This window comes from Danio rerio, chromosome 5 (genome assembly GCF_049306965.1).
Source record: "Danio rerio strain Tuebingen ecotype United States chromosome 5, GRCz12tu, whole genome shotgun sequence".
NCBI lineage: Eukaryota > Metazoa > Chordata > Actinopteri > Cypriniformes > Danionidae > Danio > Danio rerio.
The window spans coordinates 12,482,501-12,502,665 of NC_133180.1; the positions used below are offsets into that span (position 1 = coordinate 12,482,501).

Sequence of the window (20,165 nt, forward strand, 5' to 3'; positions counted from 1 at the left end):
CTGCCGCTCACTGGACATTTTCTCTTTTTTGGACCATTCTCTGTAATCCCTAGAAATGGTTGTGTGTGAAAATCCTTGTAGATCAGCAGTTTCTGAAATCCTCAGACCAGCTCGTCTGGCACCAACAACCATGCCACGTTCAAAGTCACTTAAATCACCTTTCTTCTATATTCTGAAGCTCGATTTAAACTGCAGCAGATCGTCTTGACCATGTCTACAGGCCTAAATGCACTGAGCTGCGTTTTGCGAAAGGCTGATTAGAAATTTGCGTTAATGAGCAGTTGGACAGGCGTACCTAATAAAGTGGCCAGTGAATTGTAAAATACACACATTTTGTCAGAAAAAAAAAAAAAAAAAACCTTTAATTTTGGATCTAATTAATCTTTGCCCAGCAGTAAAATAGTAATGAGAGGAATTAGAATAAGAATGAATGAAACCGATTCTAAACCTATAGTTAATTCATTCATTCATTTTCTTGTCGGCTTAGTCCCTTGACTCCGGGGTCACCACAGCGGAATGAACCGCCAACTTATCCAGCTAGTTTTTACGTTGCAGATGCCCTTCTAGTCGCAACCCATCTCTGGGAAACATCCACACACGCATTCACACACACACTCATACACTACGGACAATTTAGCCAGCCCAATGCACCCTGAGGAAACCCACGCGAAGGCAGGGAGAATATGCAAACTCCACTGCCTCGGCCTGAACCTATAGTACCGATTCTAAAAAAAAAAAAAAAAAAAAAATAGTACATACTTTCTGGTATTCTGAATGTTTTTTAATTGTCATTTCTGAGGTAAACTGAACAAACAGTTACACTTTTGAAACCATAAGCTTGTTATTCATGTATTTACTGTCTATGTATCTCTTCATAAACAACGACAAAACAGTTTCTTCAGATTCTCAACAATCGCACACCGCAGATGCTCTACATAAAAACAGCAATACAGATAAGGCCTATGAATGTCATTACCTTCCGAAACAGACAGCAAAGATAAAACGATACAGATTGTGGTCTGCTGTGCATGAACTGAAGAACAAGCAGATATGCAGAATCAGAAAAAAAAAAAAACCAAGACAATAATGGTCCCTCAGTGTCACGCTGGCCTGTCATATTGAGCACTGCGGACAAATTCATGCTTCTCTGCTGTAAAGAGACTGGCATGTGAAAGGATCCCCATTTCAAAGTGAATGCTGTCTAAAGCTTTACTCCTGCTTTCTCTGTAAGGGAGAAACTGCTGCCGTCTTCTTCAGTTCGATTTTCTCTCACAATTTTCATATTTCTTCCTCATATCCCTGCCTAACTGTGGCTCTTTTTTGATTCCTATTCACACCTCCTTGTTCTCTGCGCTCATGCCTTCCTTTAACTTCCTGTCTTTATGAATAACTCCAAATACGCACCTGGTGGTTTAAAAGGGAGAGAGAGAAATTGTCAGGCAGCTACTTATATTTGAAAAATAAATATGAATGTGAAAGCTTAACTCAGATCTAATGAATGCATTTTTTGTTACTAAATATCAGGTGAATTCTAATGCAGCAAGTAATGCTTGAAGATTATTTTATCATAATGTTACAAACACTCACTGCAATACAAAAACTGGACGAAAAAAGTGGCTCCACCTAACAGCATCATGACTATTTAAAGGAGCTGTATGTAAGTTTTTGACACTTCTTAAGCATAAAAATACCATAATATGTTTGCAGATATTTAAGAAATATGCCAAGAACGTCTGTTTTTTTTGTTGTTTTTTTTTAGTCCCTTTAACCCACCTAATCTCAGTTTAGCCAATTATATTTCAAAACCCTGAGTTGCCTTTCTGGAAAACAGGACATTTCATTCATTCAGTCATGAAAGCTCTCAAACCATGCATCCGCGACAAAAAATGTGACCTCCGAACATTACTTTAAAAAAAAAATTACTTTTCCCAGCACACATTTAGTTAATGTTACTTTTAAAAAAGCAACTCATATTTTAACATATTAACTACTTAAAAAAAAAAAACTTTACCCGGCACACATTTACTTAACGTTGCTTTAAAAAAGCGACTCAATGTTGTAATACACAAACTACTGTACTTTAAAAAAATGACTTTACCCAGCACACATTTACTTAACGTTGCTTTAAAAAAAGAAGCAACTCAGTATGGGGTATATGATGAAGCATGCTAATAGGACTTTTAATTTGCCATTAACCTGGGTTAAGCGCTTCCGGCGAATTGAATGGCAATGCAAAATCCGGTGCGTTTAAGGTCTGTTTTCTTTAAAAATCAGCAATCTCCACTAGCTGAGTGATATCCGATTTAAAGTGGGTCTCATATTGTACAAGAAGCACTGCATTAAATAACATTTCCCCCGCCATGTCTTTATTATATGAGCATTTATTTTACCCCGGTATATTCAATGGAGCTTCTGCGTTAGCCTGCAGATTCTGACGGACGCGTGCAAGTAAACGGCTTTTTGTCTCGTTTTATGCTTGAGCAACTAAATAAATGCTAAAGTTTATTTAACTGAATGCATTTTAATGACATTACAACATCGATGCTGTATAAGGAACCGTATAAAATGAGAAAAAGTTCACAATAACAGGTCACCGGAAGTGTATCAGCATGGGAACAGCACTAGCTCGGCATATACCCTATTGTAATACATAAACTACTGTACTTTAAAAAAAAAAAAAGACTTTATCCAGCATGCATTTATTTAACATTACTTCTTTTTTTTTTTAAATGTGACGCAATAATAGCTACTTAAAAAAATGACTTTACCTAGCACAGATTTAGTTAATGTTACGTTATAAAAGACTCACATTGTAATAGAGCTACTATAAAAAAAATGACTTTACCCAACACAGATTTAATTAATGTAACTTTATAAAAGTGACTCATATTGTAATATAGCTACTTTAAAAAAATGACTTCACCCAGCACAGATTTAGTTAAAATTACTTTAGAAAAAAGTGACTTATATTGTAATATATTAGCTACTTAAAAAAAATGACCTTACCAAGCACATATTTTTTTAATGTTTCTTTTTAAAAAAAGCAACTCGATATTGTAATGTATGAGCTATACTTTTAAAAAATTACTTTACCCAGGACACATTTAGTCAACCTTACTTTCAGTTACAAACATAAACATTGGGTGAGCAGGTTACATTGTAACCCCGTGTCTCAACAACAGGCTACGTTACGAGATTTGAAGTGATAAGCAATTTGGCTGTTTGCACCAGACAAAATTTAAACACAGCTATTCTGAAGCAAAGAATAGTGCCCTTACTGCACTCCAACAAAATGGTAAGGTTTATAATCTAATTACTACATATTAAACCTCTGCTAAACAAATCCTGTTGTGTAGCTGTAAAAAATAGAAGCCGTTTCTAAAATATAAATTTCAGGTGTTGGATAGAACAAAAACTTTTTCATAGAATCTATTCCTTCTAACGTGTGACATTGCTTTTAGTTAGAACACGACTTAAATCAGCCTTTAGGCTCGATAGTCAGGCACACTCCTATTTGTTTTGTCAATCTCGCAACCTGCGCTTGCGTAATTTGTTAATTTCTCACACTATGTGTGCAAATGTCGACAGATACAAATTCTCAAGCAACAGGCTAGGGCAGGGTTCGGCAACCCAAAATGTTGAAAGAGCCATATTGGACCAAAAAAAACAAAAAACAAATAGGTCTGGAGCCGCAAAAAAATGTAAAGCCTTATATAAGCCTTATAATGAAGGAAACACATGCTGTATGTATCTATAGTAGCTATATTAGCCTACAATAAAAACGACTAAGTTGGCTATAAATACATAATGAGCCTTCATGATTAAATAGCCACTGAAATCAGGTGGTCGGTGTTTATTTAGTTGTCATTTAAACACTTCAGCACAGCCTCTGAGTGTATTAATTTGATCATTTCTTCTTGCGGCCCATCAGAGTTCACATACCTGCATAAAAGCGCATTGAATATCGGTCACATCACAGGCAATTGAGTATGCTGGCACTGAATTAATGTCCTTGGTTTGCTGATCGGTGATGTTACCTGCCATTTTAATAGCCCTTTCCTTCACTGTCTTAGCAGAGAGAGGTACAGTATATCTTTAATTTTTTGTATTATCTTGGTTTTGAAGTCTGCAAATAGCTGTTTTAGTATGTTGATGAATGACTCCTTCATGTAGTCACCATCTTTGAACGGTTTTCCATGCTTTATTATCTCCCGGTTTGTTTACAACAGCCACCTGCCTGGCATCCCGCCCTGCTGATGGAAACCTGTGTCGCAGGCTATGACGCAAATCTTCGCTGACAGAAATGTTGAAATTAAATATTAATTCTACACACTTTTACAGCATTTGAAAACGTTAAAAATGTTTGTCCTCCAATAGAAATTATATTAAAACATTTAGTATAAAAAATTTTTATTAACCCATCTTTTTGAACATTTTTGAAAAAGCTCCAGGGAGCCACAAGGGCAGCACTAAAGAGCCGCGTGCGGCTCTAGAGCCTCTGGTTGCTGACCCCTGGGCTAGGGCAAATAACTGAAAAGCAATCAACATTCAGAACCCATTATCAATTTCCAGATCAATTTGTTAAATTACTTTCTTTTGTGGATTCCGTTATGTTAAGGCTGATTTATACTTCTGCGGCCACTTTGCAGTAGCATCTGATCTCTGGTCAAGTAAGATGAGGGACCCATTGCTGAGTAAGGCACACCAGTGTAAAGCTCAAAACAACCACATCTTGCCATGTGAAGCTTACAAATTGCTTTAACAAAGAAAACAAAAGCTTTAGCAGATTCCCGTCCAGTTTTCAGAGCCATCTAGCGTTCCTCTGAGTCTGACATGAGGCAGAGAAGCAGTGTGCGCTTTCTAAATTGGCACAAGGTGAGATGTGCGCAGGTAGACAAGGCTTTCGGATAAATCACACATTCTTGTTGCCCCCGAGCTGTCGATCAAACTGACACATGCTTAATAAAATTCGCTTCTTTCGATAGGAAAGGTGTAATGGGATGGATGCCGACCTTGAAGGTGCGTTCGCTAGAGGTTAAGGTTTAGCTCTGACACCTCTCTGCGCGTGGATCAAAGCAAGCAGGGTTTTTAAAAGCACAGGTGTACTGACCTTAGCATGGACGGCGTAAGAGGCTAACAGCACCGAAGCCTCGGGAGGACAGTAGATCTCCTCTTCTAAAATGCTCTTCTTCACCTGTGCCATTGCAGAAAGAGAGGGGAGCAAGATTAATAGAATGCTAGTTTTATTTAGCACTACATTTTTGAGGCAGTTTGTTAACAAGAACATCATGCTGTCACAATAGACAAATTACCATGTTGGTAAACATTCAGGATGTGAACGCAGTGAGGTTGCAGAAAAAAAAAAACTGGAAGTGCTAGCATTTACAGCAAGGGAATGACATCCAATGCAGTACAGAGTTTGTGGTTGTCTTAGAAATAATTTATATTGATTACATATTATATGTATTATTTACATAATGCTTTCCGTGTATTATAACAGCTTGTCACCCAGTGATAACCACAGTTTTTCGGCAAAATTAACGTTAAAGTGACTGGCAATCGTCTGACAGGTCCATTTGCAATAGCACCCTCCCAATGGATATTGGACAAGACGAAATGGCCAAGCATCCAGCCCCAAATATACAACTATCTCTATGAAACACCAAGTGATTTTACAAGAGAGAAATTATAGGCATTTAAGTCTTTGGATGCCTACAATTTTGTTCTGTGTGGTCATGAGCAAGAAATAATGATTCAATGAAACCAGATTCAAAGCTTTGTAGTGCTAAAAACCGAGATTCTGCCTAGCCATAGACAAAGAAAGAAGACGGAGCTATACAAGGCCTGGGTAATCATCAACAAGCAAAACAACTGCATTCTGACAGCAAACTGCACCTGTGTGGCAGGGTATATGAACTTAGATTTTTGCATTTCATTCTTAGCATTCAGTATCCGCAGTTTAATTCACCATATTTAACTGTTTTTGCTGAAATCGTTGCTGTAATCCTAAATGAGCAATGTGTATGATTCAGCATAGCGTCAACTTACCTGATATGAAATGAGAACTGCAGAGTCCAGCATTTTAAATTAGGTCCTCACTTCTTTCAGCTACCTTTTAGCCAAAGATGTCTGCGGTTGGCATTAAAAGCAGTGTGGTGTACTGTAAAAATTAAGTTTTCTATTTTTTAATTTGGCATCCCACTGCACAACACAACATGTTTGCTATTGCCAGTGGACTCTTTTTGCAACCCGGAACCTGTGTGACATCTTGTGTGACATAGGTTGGTAATTCGTCTATAAATTACAATGTCAGTCGTGGTGTCAAGGATCTTGCAAACCGGCACAAAAAATATATAGTTCAAAAGTAAAATATAGTAAAAATATATGTAAAATAGGCATCTGAGCAAGTCTCTGACAGTGTAATGAGGCTTAACGTTATAGCCTTGGTCTTTCATGCGTTATCATAAATATTCACACCTTAAAGTTTGCTTAGATTGTTCAGCATTTACTTTACCATTGCACTCACTTTGTAGCATTTTATTCATCAAGTTTAAGAGTCTCTATAACACTTATATTTGTTTTATTATAAAGAGATGAGATATTTTGTTTAAATATTTTTGTTTTTGACTATTAAAACAATTTGCCTGAGTAATGTTGGTAAATTAAAATAAAGTGGTTATCATAGAACAACGCAAGAGTTTTATTATGTTAGTGCATAAAAAGCAGAAAAGAGAATGTGCAGTATATAAACCAGTTAGTACTTTTTGATAGAAAATAACTTTCTTATGCTCAGTAAAGCTTAAATTAATACAACCAAATATATACATATATATATATGTATGTATGTATGTATGTATAAATATATATATAAATATATATATATATATATATATATATATATATATATATATATATATATATATATATAAATATATATATATATATATATATATATATATATATATATATATAAATATATATATATATATATATATATATATATATATATATATAAATATATATATATATATATAAATATATATATATATATATATATATATATATATATATATATATATATATATATATATATATATATATATATATATATATATATATATGAAAGTGTTTTTGAACTAAATATTGTTTTGATTTTACTTAATTTGAATTTATTGATTTTTTAGGAATAAATTGCAATATTTCAAGAGTATTTAATTAAATAAATTAAAACCACATTTCATTTACCAGAAACAAAAATATAACTTTACACTGAATTTATTATTTTTTGTGTGCCACCCCAAGATTTGGTGCGACCTCTTCTGGCCACCACTGCTGGATAAGTTGGCGGTTCGTTCCACGGTGGAAACCCCTGATGAATAAAGGGACTAAGCCAAAGGAAAATGAATGAATGACTAAAGTGCAATGTCAGAAACAGACCTGCAACTATAGCCAAGGTCTATAGACCTTTAATGCTCTACTTTTATAGCAAACTAGATATTTTGCAGGTGCTTTCTGAATAGATGGAACAAACACTGTTCTTTATGTATCCTAGTCACGACTATCCATTAGTAAACCGGCAAGAGGTTGTGTCTCTTTCCAGCTCTATGGACTGCAAAAGCCCAGACGTCATTTATGGCTGCAAATACAAAGCAAAGGCAGGATATTTCAATGTCAGTTTTTAAGAAGTCTAGAAGCAGCAGAAGGCTCACAGGTTACACATTCACCAGCGCAGGCCTGTGGAGCTGAATGCTAAGTGAAGCTGTAGGGAGAAAAAAGGTGACCAGGGATAAATGCTCAAAGTCCGAGATCAGGCTCCTAAACCTGCTTCGTATCACTGAATATCTCTGTGTAATAACGCCATTTGTGTGCCCATCATCTAGGCAAGAATTTATGAATAAATAAAACTAGCCTTGCATTTCCTAAAGGATCAAGTACTGCTTGTCAGGCAGGAAAATATTAGAGCTTCTCTGCATGTCAGCTTTATTAAATAAAATCACATATAACACAAAAGAAATAAGCTGAATGGATGATAACCTGTTAATAAAATACAAATAATTTAAACAGGGTTTCTGCAAAATTCTAACTTAAGACCTTTTTAGGACAACTATGAACGAAATTTCAAACTTACAGTACAAAAGCTAAGCATTTTAAAGATTTGAGCCTGCTCCATCAAAAGAAAAAATATAATATAGTTACATAGATATAATATAACATATAAAATATAATTAGCCATTTCTTAGACACATATTTAGGTTAAATGTGTCAAAAAAGCAAACCCTAGTTGTCTACATAAACATTTTTCCTTTAAAACTAAATTTTATTAAATGTATTCACAAGAGGTCACCGTCATCACCTTAATATAAAACAGTCAGAGAATTTTTAAACAAACGTTATTGTAAGAAGAAAATTAAACCAATTAAGCTATTAAATTAGCTATTATAATATTAAGTATGAATAGAGGTTTTCTTTTTTTTTTAAGTTTTTAGATTGGTTGCTGGTGATTGGATTGGTGTTGACCCGATTGGGCAACTTTAAGGCATTTAAACAAAATTAAGATCAGTTTAAAAATAATTTAAAACCAAGACAATAATTCAGTGAATTTAAGACTTTTTAAGAACGAAAATTGCCTGACAGCTTTATTCAATAATAATCACATTAAAAAATAATAATAATAAATAAAAATAAATAAATAAATAAAAATATCGCACATAAGAAATTATCTGATTGATAACTTGTTAATAAAGTACAAACAACTGAAACAGGGTTTCTGCAAGATTTACCAAGTCAGATGCAAGATTAAGACCTATTTAAGACAGTTATGAATGAAATTTCAGCCATAAACAAGACAAAAGCTAAGTAATTTTAAAGATTTTTACCTACCCCATCAAAAGAAAAAATATAATATAGTTGTATACATATAATCTAGTATAATTAGTTATTTCTTCAACAAGTATTTTAGATAATGTCAAAAAAGCAAAACATATACACAGATTTTTTTCTTTATTCAAAACCGTCATCAGGATGATAAATCACCGTCATAAACCTATATATTAGTTTATAAAAAGACAGAGAACTTTTAAACAAATGTTAATTGTAAGGAAGACAATTAAACCAATTAAGATGTTAAATTAGCTCTTTATAATACAAGTTATTAATACAGTTTTATTTTTAAGTTTTATTGAGATGGCTTGATGGTGACTGGATGGGTTTGGCCCGATTGGGTAGCTTTTCATGGACATTTTAACAAGATTAAGATCAGCATAAAATAAATTTAAGACCTTCCTTTTCAGTGAACTTTAAATGCTAAAATTTAGTTGTTTTTTTTTTTTTAATTTAGGACATTTGAAACATTTTTACACACCCTGTGAACACCTACAAGAAAAAAATGACATTGCAATATTTGTTTTTCAGCGATATACATAGTGATATGAAACATATTTTACCAGAGGGATTGAGACTTAATAGATTAAAACTGGTAAGACTTGATGGCCGTTGGACACAAATATTTAAAAAAATAAATAAATAAATCTTATGTAAAAATGACACATGGCAGTCTTTACTATACAAATGTAATTTAATTAGTCTTTGTTAAGCAACAAATGCTATTTACTGTGCCTGAATGCTTTAAACTCACTTGATATGTTTAACAGAAAAAAATAAATAAATAAAAGATATCTATTAAAAAAATAACTTTAAATTCACGATGGTTAAATTTGCCATTAATATAGAAGCTTCTGGTCAACAGCCATACTTGACATTGCAGATCCAGCAATGTGACTATTGCAGATGTGCACATTGCACTATCAATGCTGTATATGTTTCACATCCAACTCTCTATTATCTATACAACATGTTTGAGTCTGTACATTAGGAAGTCAAACTGAACTAAATTCAGAAATATGTAGAAAGGAAACAAAAAGAATTTCAAAACAGTTTACAGTTAGAACTGCAAGAGACTAAGGAATGAGTCAAATAATCGAAATAATTTCTGACTTCACGCTTCATCAAAAGAGAAATTGAATAAAGAATGGGGGAAACAGACTAAACCTTTATCAACAAAAGAAAGAGTTAAAAAACAAAAGCTTGTTTATGTACACAGCTTAATGCATAAATGCGTGTGTGCACTGAAGGGTTAGTATTTACTTGTCAACAATGAACTGGTGCCAAATTACGAGTGAAATACACCAGCCTTTGCCAAATGAGCTGTTGCTAAAAGCACAAGCACATGGGAGACTCTGCTCACCATTAGCAGCTTGGAAAAATGAAAAAAAAAAAAGGATCTCTTTTAATGATAACAAGCAAACAGAAGCCAAAAAACTAAGCCTACACTGTAAAAAATGTTTGTGAAAATAACAGTGAAATTCTGTAAAATTGTGACATCTAAATTTTGTAAATAGAAAAACAATGAAACAGCGTTAAATTTACAGTATGCTTTTGTAAAAAATAAAAATACAGTTGTAAAATGTTAAACTAAATTAAACTGTTAATTGTACTGTAAGTATGTGTATCAATAACAATGTTTATTTGTAAAATTTGCTGATCACTGTTATTTGAATAGTAAAAACATGTAATACTGAAAACTGCTGTAAAAATTACAAAATGATACTAAACAAACAAAAATCATGCTATTACAGATAAAAGCAAGTGTAAGCAAGTAGAACTATCACAAATGTTATCCTACATGACATATTTACAAGTTTTAAATGAGGGGTTTTAAGGCAATGTGTCTGTTTAGAATTGTCCTTATGGTCTATAAGCTATTTTAGCTTTGCTAATTATCATATTTAATGTAGGCTTACATAGAAAGATAAGGGTTATTTGTCCCCAATGGTCCTTTATTTTTGCGATGTGTTTCTATTTAAAATGTATGCTTTTGCGTAAATTAACGTCTGCGTTTGAATTTCAAACTCTGTTCTGCCTTGTCCAATCACCAATCGGCTATCTGATTCTTGCGGGAGCAGCCATTTTACAGATATTGTTTGTGAGAGCGCGCGCTCAATCTGTCCGACCCGCGAACAAAGCTGTGGAAGACGTCTTGCAGCATTTCTAACTACCGAGGCACTGGTAAGTTTAGTGAAAAGTTGGTTTACTTTGTACTTTAAACGCTTTACCATACAAACACCTGCAAAAAAGGAGAGGGTATTATTTGGGGTGTTGCACGGTCTTCGGAATAATAATCAGTGTTACAATGCAAAGGTAACGTTAACTCGGCCACTTGTCGTATCGTCCGACTAACGTAAAGCTGAAAAAAACGATTTTGTTAGTCTAAGGATGATTAACGTTACGTGTCATTTTTGCAACAAAACACTTGAGACACTGAGACGTTATGTGTTGCATTGTAAAGTTCACAGAAACGAACCCCATTGTTTTTTCAAATGTGTTATTGCTGGCTGTATGCGAACATTTTGCGCTTACGCTGCATTAAAAGCACATGTCTATAGGGATCACAGTTTGCCAACTGGCATGTCTATAGGGATCAACCGTTAGTACTCAAGCAGTTTTTGCTGATTTAAATGTGCCATTTTGTTGTGTGACCGCACGTTTAACACGGCTAAAGATTTAATAAGCCACTTAAAAGAGCATTTAGCAGATGGCCGACCTGTGTCTTGTCCAGTAACGGGTTGTAATACTTTTACAATCAATCGTCTTTTACAACTCACATGATCAGGAAGCATAGAGCTGCTTCAAATGATTCTATAATTTGGGTTCACACGCCATTGGTGGGTTAACTGAAAATTTCAGTCATGCTCAATATTTTTGCAGGTATTGTGAAATCACAAGAAATGAATTTCAGAGCGATAACTCAAATGTTTGTGGTCCACAGTGAACCCCTGAAACTTGATTCTGTTGTTCATGATTTACAATCTGAAGACTATCAAGAGATCAAAGGAATAAAGGTAAACTGCTGTTTTCAATACTTTGAAATCTTTTCATGCCTGCCTTTTTATCTAAGTCTTTACAGTGAATCAATCAAACATACAGAGAATTTTTTCTTTTTAGAGTTTAATACTACTGACAGAAATAATGTATAAAGGAACATCATACAAAAAGGGACATTTTTTTGTGTCTAAAAATGATGTTTGATTTTGGAGAACTTCTCATCATTTTAATTCAAAATGGCGAAGCTGTGTTTTTGTAATGAGAATACAAAGAGCTGAATATCATTTTGAATACCATCTGTACTCTATGACTAAACAGAGTAACTGGCTACAGTGTCTTAGCATTAATGACTTGGTTGATTTTTATCCGCTAATATCATACATTGTTAATGGGTACCAAGTCATTCTGCTGAAACACAGCGTGCTGTCGAAGTAAAGAGATCTTGTCCACAGAGGTGGAAAAAATATGGTAAAAATCATTTAAAGAGATAGTTTTCCCAAAAAATTTTAATGTTGATATCATTTACTTAACCTTGACTTTTTTTCTTTTTTTCAAACCTGTTTGGGGTTTGTTTGTTTTTGTTTTTTTCTCAAGAGGATATTTGAAGAATGTTGTAACTGTTGACTTCTATAGTATTTCTTCCTAATGTAAAAGTTGATGATTACAAGTTTCCAACATTCTGTCCCCCCCAAAAAACTCAAACTGGTATTAAATGTGTCAAGGGTAAATAAATTATACATTTCAAAATTTTTGGTAAACTATCTCTTTAAAATAATAGTAAGATCTGAATTTTTGTTTTATTTGCATTTAGATGAACAGAAATAAACTCTTAATAAATTTAATAACTACATGTTTAATCACTACTTGCTTAATTTCAGTATTGACTGACTTGGAGACAACATTTCTTCGTACTGCCATCACAGAGGTCTTGCCTAACCTTCCAGAGGCAACAAAAGATAATTTAGAGGAGTTATTGCAATCCATTGGAGTGGAGACATATGATGATTTTCAGTTTATTGAGGAATCTGATTTGCTGACAGCATTGAGGCCAATCCAAGCTCAAAGTTCTTGTTGCTTGGAAGTTAAGATGTAAGTCGTGTTACAGAGCAGAATGCTACAAGACAAGTTCACAAAGTAACAAGTGTAAAAAGGTCTTGAAAAGAAAATATAAAAAAAAACTTTGTTACTGACTATTGTTTGTGTATGATCTTTTGCAGGCCAGACACCTGATACCATGGGATACATTTCCTCAGGAACTAAGGCAATTTTTGGAGAGAGGAAAACGACCAAGTTCACGAATGAGAAAAGAGATGGTCCGAATTGTGGTAAATGAGATTCTTCACTAAAGAATAGTACCCTGGCCCAACCACACCCCCATCTATTACATCTAGAGACTCTGTATACTTTGCTAGCAGTCTTTTTGAATTCCATTCACTGGACATATCCAGTTTGTAAAAGTACAGTTTCAAGTTTTCAGTACGAAAAAATTCAGAACATCAAACTCAATATTCTAAAATTCTAAACCAGATATTCAGATTGTGAAATTCAGATTCAGCAGAAAGTAGGTCAGGAGTCATCAACAGGGAAGAGTAGACGATCACTGAAAAGTTAAAGCTAAAATTAAGCATTTTGGCTATTCACAGAGCTGTGTGAGTTTACTGGTGTATTTGAGGCTCAGGAGGACACAATTCTTCTGCAAACTGACTATCGAAGTCCGCTATTTTCAGTAGTTTGTGTAATAAATATGCTTCAGTGAACTAAATTCATATATTTAATTCAGTTACATCTCATTGATTAATCAGTTTCATTTTCAAACTCCCTGCGTTTAACAGCTGTGGTAAATGACATATTTGCATGCTCCTGCTTTTTCGTCAAATTATATAGGATATTATATTGCTAAATTTCATCAAATTATATAAAATATTTATTACAATATTTATAGTACAGCATAGCATATAGTATAGTATTTTAAGGAAGATTTGAATGATGTTTGGCCAAAGCCTATCATCAACACTGAAATGCTGCCCGTTTTAAATATCTATTTGCATCCAAAATGTCATATTTAACCTTGCATTTATATTTATTTGAATGATCAGATTTTTCCATATATTTAAAAATGACATTTTTTAGCTAAAATACGTTGAAACCAAAATGTCCAATAGGTGGCGCCAAATCCCTATCTTTGTCATTGAATTGTTCATTCAGAGTCGTTCGATTCAGCTCATTTATAAATTAATTAAGTGACTTACTATGAATGACTGCTCAGAGATTCTTGTTAACCTCATTTGTTAAGTGCTTTAAACTTTGTTTCAAATGGTTACAACATAAGAGGTGTTAAGTTTATTGTTGTGAATAATGTACAGGGAAAGCCACTTGATGAGTTTTCAACGTTTTTTTATGTGACCCGAAACTAAAAGCATCCTTCCCCATAACCCCCCCCCCCCCCCCCCCCCAAAATCCCACCCTCGTGGTGAATGATTCCTAGTTTAACTTTTCAGTGATCGTCTACTCTTCCCTGTTGACTCCTGACCTACTTTCTGCTGAATCTGAATTTCACAATCTGAATTTCTGGTTTTGAATTTTACAATATTGAATTTGATGTTCTATATTTTTTGTTCTGAAAACTTGAAACGTCTATAAAAAATTTCAGCCTTAAAAAATTTAGTTGTCTTAAATTTCAGATGTTCATTATTCAAGTTAAGAAATTCAAATTCAATTTTTTTTAACAGCATATAAAAATTTAGATTTATAGAATTACAATTGTCAATAATTCAAACTAACACAATTCAAATTCAGATTGGAAAATCATATTATTAGCTCCATACCTTACAATAAGAATAAATGCGTTACCATTAGTAATCATGAACGTACAACAATACTTATATGGTTTTTATTAATTGTTGTTACTAAAATTATTATGTATTTCAAGATCAAAGACTGTCATGATAACATTTAATAGACCATTCAGTAAAAGTATTGATAATTTTACATTCATTTTAAATAATAGTAACAAATAAATCTTGTAAAAGGTTTTTTAATTTGTTTGTATTTTATACTTTTATGGTATTATAAATAAATACCAAATGTAACTTTTATTTAACTTTTTTCTTAGGCCAATCCTGCTTTTCATCGAAGCGTTTCCTGCTGTGTGTGGATCGAAATGTTGTACATGACAACATCCCCTCCTTTATTTCTGCCCTGTGCATGATGTTTGGGAGCTATTATTGCATCCATTACCCATCAGAGCTGGCATAAATCTTGGAGTTTTTGCAGAAGTATGTGTTTTTGTACAGGCTTTATACAAAATTGAAGTGAAAAAAATTTAAGTAATTGATGCAGTGGCTTTTTATGAATACTTAAATTGCTAATGCAAAGTTTTCTTTTTATTTTCCCTGGTTTATATGTATAGGTTGATAAATTTCACTATAGTTTCAATTAAAAAGGTATTTTTCCCCCAAAAAATAAGTTGTTTTTTTATCATTAATACAATTTAATTTTTTCTCTTTTTTGCCCAGGTGTTTCTTTTCTATCAACCCAGAGAAAGGCACTAAAGTGGAGAAGACAAACACAGCCCGTCTTCATGTGAACCCAAGAGTTCTTACCTTGATTCAGGAACTTTCAGATCATAAATGGTGTGACGTCTAAATATGGACTGAAGTCAGTAAGATTTGACATACACTGAATGCCAGTTTCTCAGGTTTGTTTGATCTGCCATGCTTAATGTATGTGTTAAGTTGGTACACAACTATTAGCGTTTTTATTGCTCTAGTGTTTTCTGAATTAGGTTATTCCTGAATTGGTTGTTTGTATGGAATATTTGTTTATAAAACAACTCTTAAATGTTCTTAAATCGATTTAAAAGAAAAGTTGGTAACACTTTATAATAACTACAAACTATGAACCATTTATTAAGCATTAGCATATAGTGTATTCATTTACTGTTGAGCATTAACTCTACTATAATAAACATTAGTAGACAGTTTATAGCTACAGCTAAAAATGCTGTATTCTTGACTTAAAAGCATGTTTATTGTGCTTAATAATTGTGTTTTCTTACTTGGTTAAAGATTTTTTTTTATTATTACTAAATTAAGTATAGCATTATTTACAAACCAGTTATTTAAGAGTAGTTGGTGGTTTTTTTAAGATCATTCAGAATGCGTATGTTAAATATTAAACTATTGAAATCAACATTTATATATCTTATTATTCGGGCATATATTAATAGTTAATTTGTATGTTAATAAATGCTTTATTAACTCAACTTCATCTAGTTTTGTGACCTAATCTAAAGTGAGGACTATTTATGCTTTATAAATCCCTTTTTAAATTCTTAACAGGAATTATTTTTTTAATTTGAAGAAACACAAATGAAACTCTGTCAAATGAAAAATTAATCTTTGCAATCTTATGTAAAATAAAATTACTGTACAGTTTAAACATTGCTAAATAATAAAATGTTGCATCCTATTATATTGTTAAATTATATTGTTGTTTAATCCAATTTTATGTCATTATGACACTCCTGTTATTCAGTAATGTTTAAACTTTACAGTAGTTTAACTTTTTAGATCAGATTGAAAAGATGTATTGGTCATTTTATACTGAGCCTTTATTAGTCATTTATAAAGGATTTATAAAGCATAAATAGTCCTCACTTTAGATTAGGTCACAAAACTGGATGAAGTTGTGCTAGTAAAGCATTTATCAACATACATGGTAACCATTTCTATATGCCTGAATAATAAGATATATAAACATTGTTTTCAATGGTTTATTAGTCATTTACTAACTCATTCTCAATTATCTTAAATATCTCCAACTGCTCTTAAATACAAATGGTTCGTAAATAATGTAATACTTAATTTCGTCATGAAAAATCAATTACTCACAAATTATGAAAGTACAACTATTAGGCACATTATAAATGTGCTCATAAGTCAAGAATACAGCATTTGTAGCCTTAGATATAAACTGCTTACTAACGTCTGTTAATGTAGAGTTAATGCTTAACAGTTAATGTTAATAGCTATTAATGTTAATAGCATATAGTGAATAGTTAAATCACTATATGCTAATGGTTGATAAATGATTCATAGTGTGTAGGTATTACAAAGTGTTACCGAATAGTCTTTCATTTTATTGCCATTTAAATTTTAGTTTTACTGGCAATGTCTCCCATGTCTTTGTCAATAATTTTCCTTATTTGTTTTTTTAAAGAAGACAATCATTAATCTGTCACATGCTCTCAAAGTGGTGAATGTATAGTTTGTAAGGAAAGTAAGCAATACAAATGTGAACTGACAGACAGTGTTGACTTGTTTATGGTTAATAAATACAAATTATAGTTTGGTTACTAAGTCTTTGAGTGCTGTTTCTGGTCTAAGCATATCTAGAATTTATATTCCTAAGTAATGTGTAACATACAAGTTATCGTATTATTGGTCAAGGGTAAAGCAAATGATTTACAGTTGCTACTGAAATCAAACTATGTTTAGTATACGAAACAACATTGGTCTTCTTAAAATAATTGGTTTAGGTGTAGTTGTGCCATTTCAGAAAAGATTTACTTGTTTACTTTTTGATAATTATGAATAAACACAATTGACTAAAGTGATGATTTTATGCTGTTAAGCTGTTTACATTTTACAATGTATTTTTGTTACATAATTATTGTGGCAACCACAGCTGCCAGATTAGTAATTCTATATGTTCAACAGTTTTAAATTGTAAAGAGGTTTACATTTTTATTGTAATTTTTACAAAATTATTCTGGCAACCACAGCTGCCAAAATATTTTTGTAAAAACAACAAGATTTCTTTGTTAAAATACTAAAAATGTAATTATTTCTTACACAAACTTTCTGTAAATTTTACATAATATTAATTTGTTTTTACATAATTATTCTGTACATAAACAGTTTTAAATTGTAAACCGGTTTACAATTTTATTGTATTTTTTACAAAATTATTCTGGCAACCACAGCTGCCAAATTGTTTTTGTAAAAACAACAAGATTTTTTTGTTAAAATACAAAAATTTTTATTATTTCTTACACACAATTTCTGTAAATTTTACATATTATTAAATAGTTTTTTACATAATTATTCTGTACATAAACAGTTTTAAATTGTAAACAGGTTTACAATTTTATTGTATTTTTTACAAAATTATTCTGGCAACCACAGCTGCCAAATTTTTTTTGTAAAAACAACGGAATTTTTTTTACAGTGTAACAGCAGTGCCACAATTAGCACAAGGCATAACTCATTAAAAAAATAATAATAAAATAAACAATTTGCCATGCATAACTTAACAGTACACTCAAAACTGAAATGTGTCTTTATTTTAAGCATGCCTAACATTCATAAATTTGGCCTCAAATCGACATTAAATAACATTTTTATTCCACAAACATATTACATTTACATTTATATAAGAGCTGATCAAAACTGACACCAAGTATGGTGTAAGAAAGAGTTTCCATTATGGTTTCCAAAATAATAGTAAGCAGCACAACTTTTTCGACACTAACGACAAAATATATATATATTTTTTTATTAGACAAAAATAATACACAGCAAAAATTGTAATGACATTATTTTATGTTACTTAAACTCACTGGCCACTTTATTAGTTACACCATACATGAACCAGATTGAACCCCCTTTTGCCTTCAGAACTGCCTTAATGCTTTGTGGCATAAATTCAACAAGATGCTGGAAATATTCCTCAGATTTCGGTCCATATTATCATAAAAAGCATCATGCAGTTGCTGCAGTTTTGTTGGCTGCACATCCACAATGTGAATCTCCCATTCTACCATATCCCAAGGTTGCTCTATTGGATTGAGATTGGTGACTGTGGAGGCCATTTGAGTACAGTGAACTCATTGTCATGTTCAAGAAACCAGTCTGAGATGATTCACGCTTTATGACATGGCGCGTTATCCTGCTGGAAGTAGCCATCAGAAGATGGGTACACTGTGGTCATAAAGGGATGGTCACCAACAAAACTCAAACTCAATGGCATTGACACGATGTTCAACTGGTACAATTGAGCCCAAAGTGGGTCAAGAAAATATCCCCTACACCATAACACCACAAGAAGCAGCCTGAACCATTGATAAAAGGCAGGATGGATCCATGCTTTCGTGTTGTTAATGCCAAATTTTGACCCTACCATCCGAATGTTAAAGCAGAACTTGAGACTCATCAGATCAGGCAACATTTTACAAATCTTCTATTGTCCAGTTTTGGTGAGCCTGTGAATTGTAGCCTTAGTTTCCCGTTCTTCGCTGACAGGAGTGGCATCCGATGTAGTCTTCTTCTGCTGTAGCCCATCCGCCTCAAGGTTGGACGTGTTGTGTGTTCAGAGATGCTCTTCTGCAGACCTCCGTTGTAACAAGTGGCTATTTGAGTTACTGTTGCCTTTCAGCTCGAACCAGTCTGGCCATTCTCCTCTGACCTCTGGCATTAAAAAGGTGTCTGTAACCACAGAACTGTCGCTCGCTGGATATTTTCTTTTTTCGGACCATTCTTTGTAAAGCCTAGAGATGGTTGTGCGTGAAAATCCCAGTAGATCAGCAGTTTCTGAAATATTCAGAATACTCAGCCTGTCTGACACCAACAACCATGCCACTTTCAAAGTCACTTAAATCACCTTTCTTCCACATTCTGATGCTCGGTCTGAACAGCAGCAGATCATCTTGACCACGTCTACATGCCTAATGCCTAGTTCAGACTGCGTGATTTTAGCCCCGATTTTGGCTCGCCGACAGGTTTTGAGAAATCGCCGAAAAATGCCTGTAATCACAGGCAAATCGCTGCTCGTGCACGTGAGTGACAATCACACAGTATGAACTTTCAAAGACGCGATCTGAGAGAATCGCCGATGAGTCGCCGATGCCTGTGAGATATTTGGCATGCTAAATATCTGGAGCTGTCGGCGATTCAAATCATACCGTGTGAATTGAGTTTTGACTGAAAATAATATCGGCGATCGCCTACAGCCAATGAGAGAGCAGCTTTCACTTGTGTGTGCGTGTGTGTATACCTGCTGCAGGCTAGCGGGAGGCTGGGGGAGAAGTTAAGATCTTTTTCGGTTTATTTGGACCCACGAAATGCAGGAAAAACTAGTGCAGGTTTGACAGGATTCAGGAGCAACCGTTTCTGTTTGACATTTCATACAGAAAGAAATTAGTTTATTATCAACGTTAAGGAGAAATGGCTAATTCCCTTTAAACCCAGGTGAGCAAATATGGACATTTTCTACCCCATTAAAGG

General features: G+C 33.3%; 1 protein-coding gene and 1 long non-coding RNA gene across 14 annotated transcripts in view; one reads left to right on the top strand and one right to left on the bottom strand.

Moving 5' to 3' along the window:
• The window catches only part of nf2a (NF2, moesin-ezrin-radixin like (MERLIN) tumor suppressor a), a 90,651-nt gene that overhangs the window by 44,653 nt on the left and 25,833 nt on the right, over positions 1 to 20,165 (bottom strand). For 9 of the 13 annotated variants that reach the window (XR_012405990.1, XR_012405989.1, XM_073950546.1 and 6 more), the window contains 1 exon segment: positions 5,111 to 5,194. The exons of the other annotated variants lie outside the window; for them this stretch is intronic. Coding sequence is in view for 7 of the 9 variants with exons in the window: in XM_073950546.1 (XP_073806647.1) it covers positions 5,111 to 5,194 (84 nt within the window). In the remaining 2 variants the exon portion in view is untranslated. 13 annotated transcript variants of the gene reach the window in all.
• Positions 10,957 to 17,237, top strand: LOC101886835 (uncharacterized). Its single transcript, XR_012406735.1, has 6 exons — positions 10,957 to 11,064; positions 11,825 to 11,897; positions 12,759 to 12,969; positions 13,098 to 13,205; positions 14,993 to 15,155; positions 15,396 to 17,237. It is a non-coding gene; the product is annotated as an uncharacterized lncRNA (long non-coding RNA).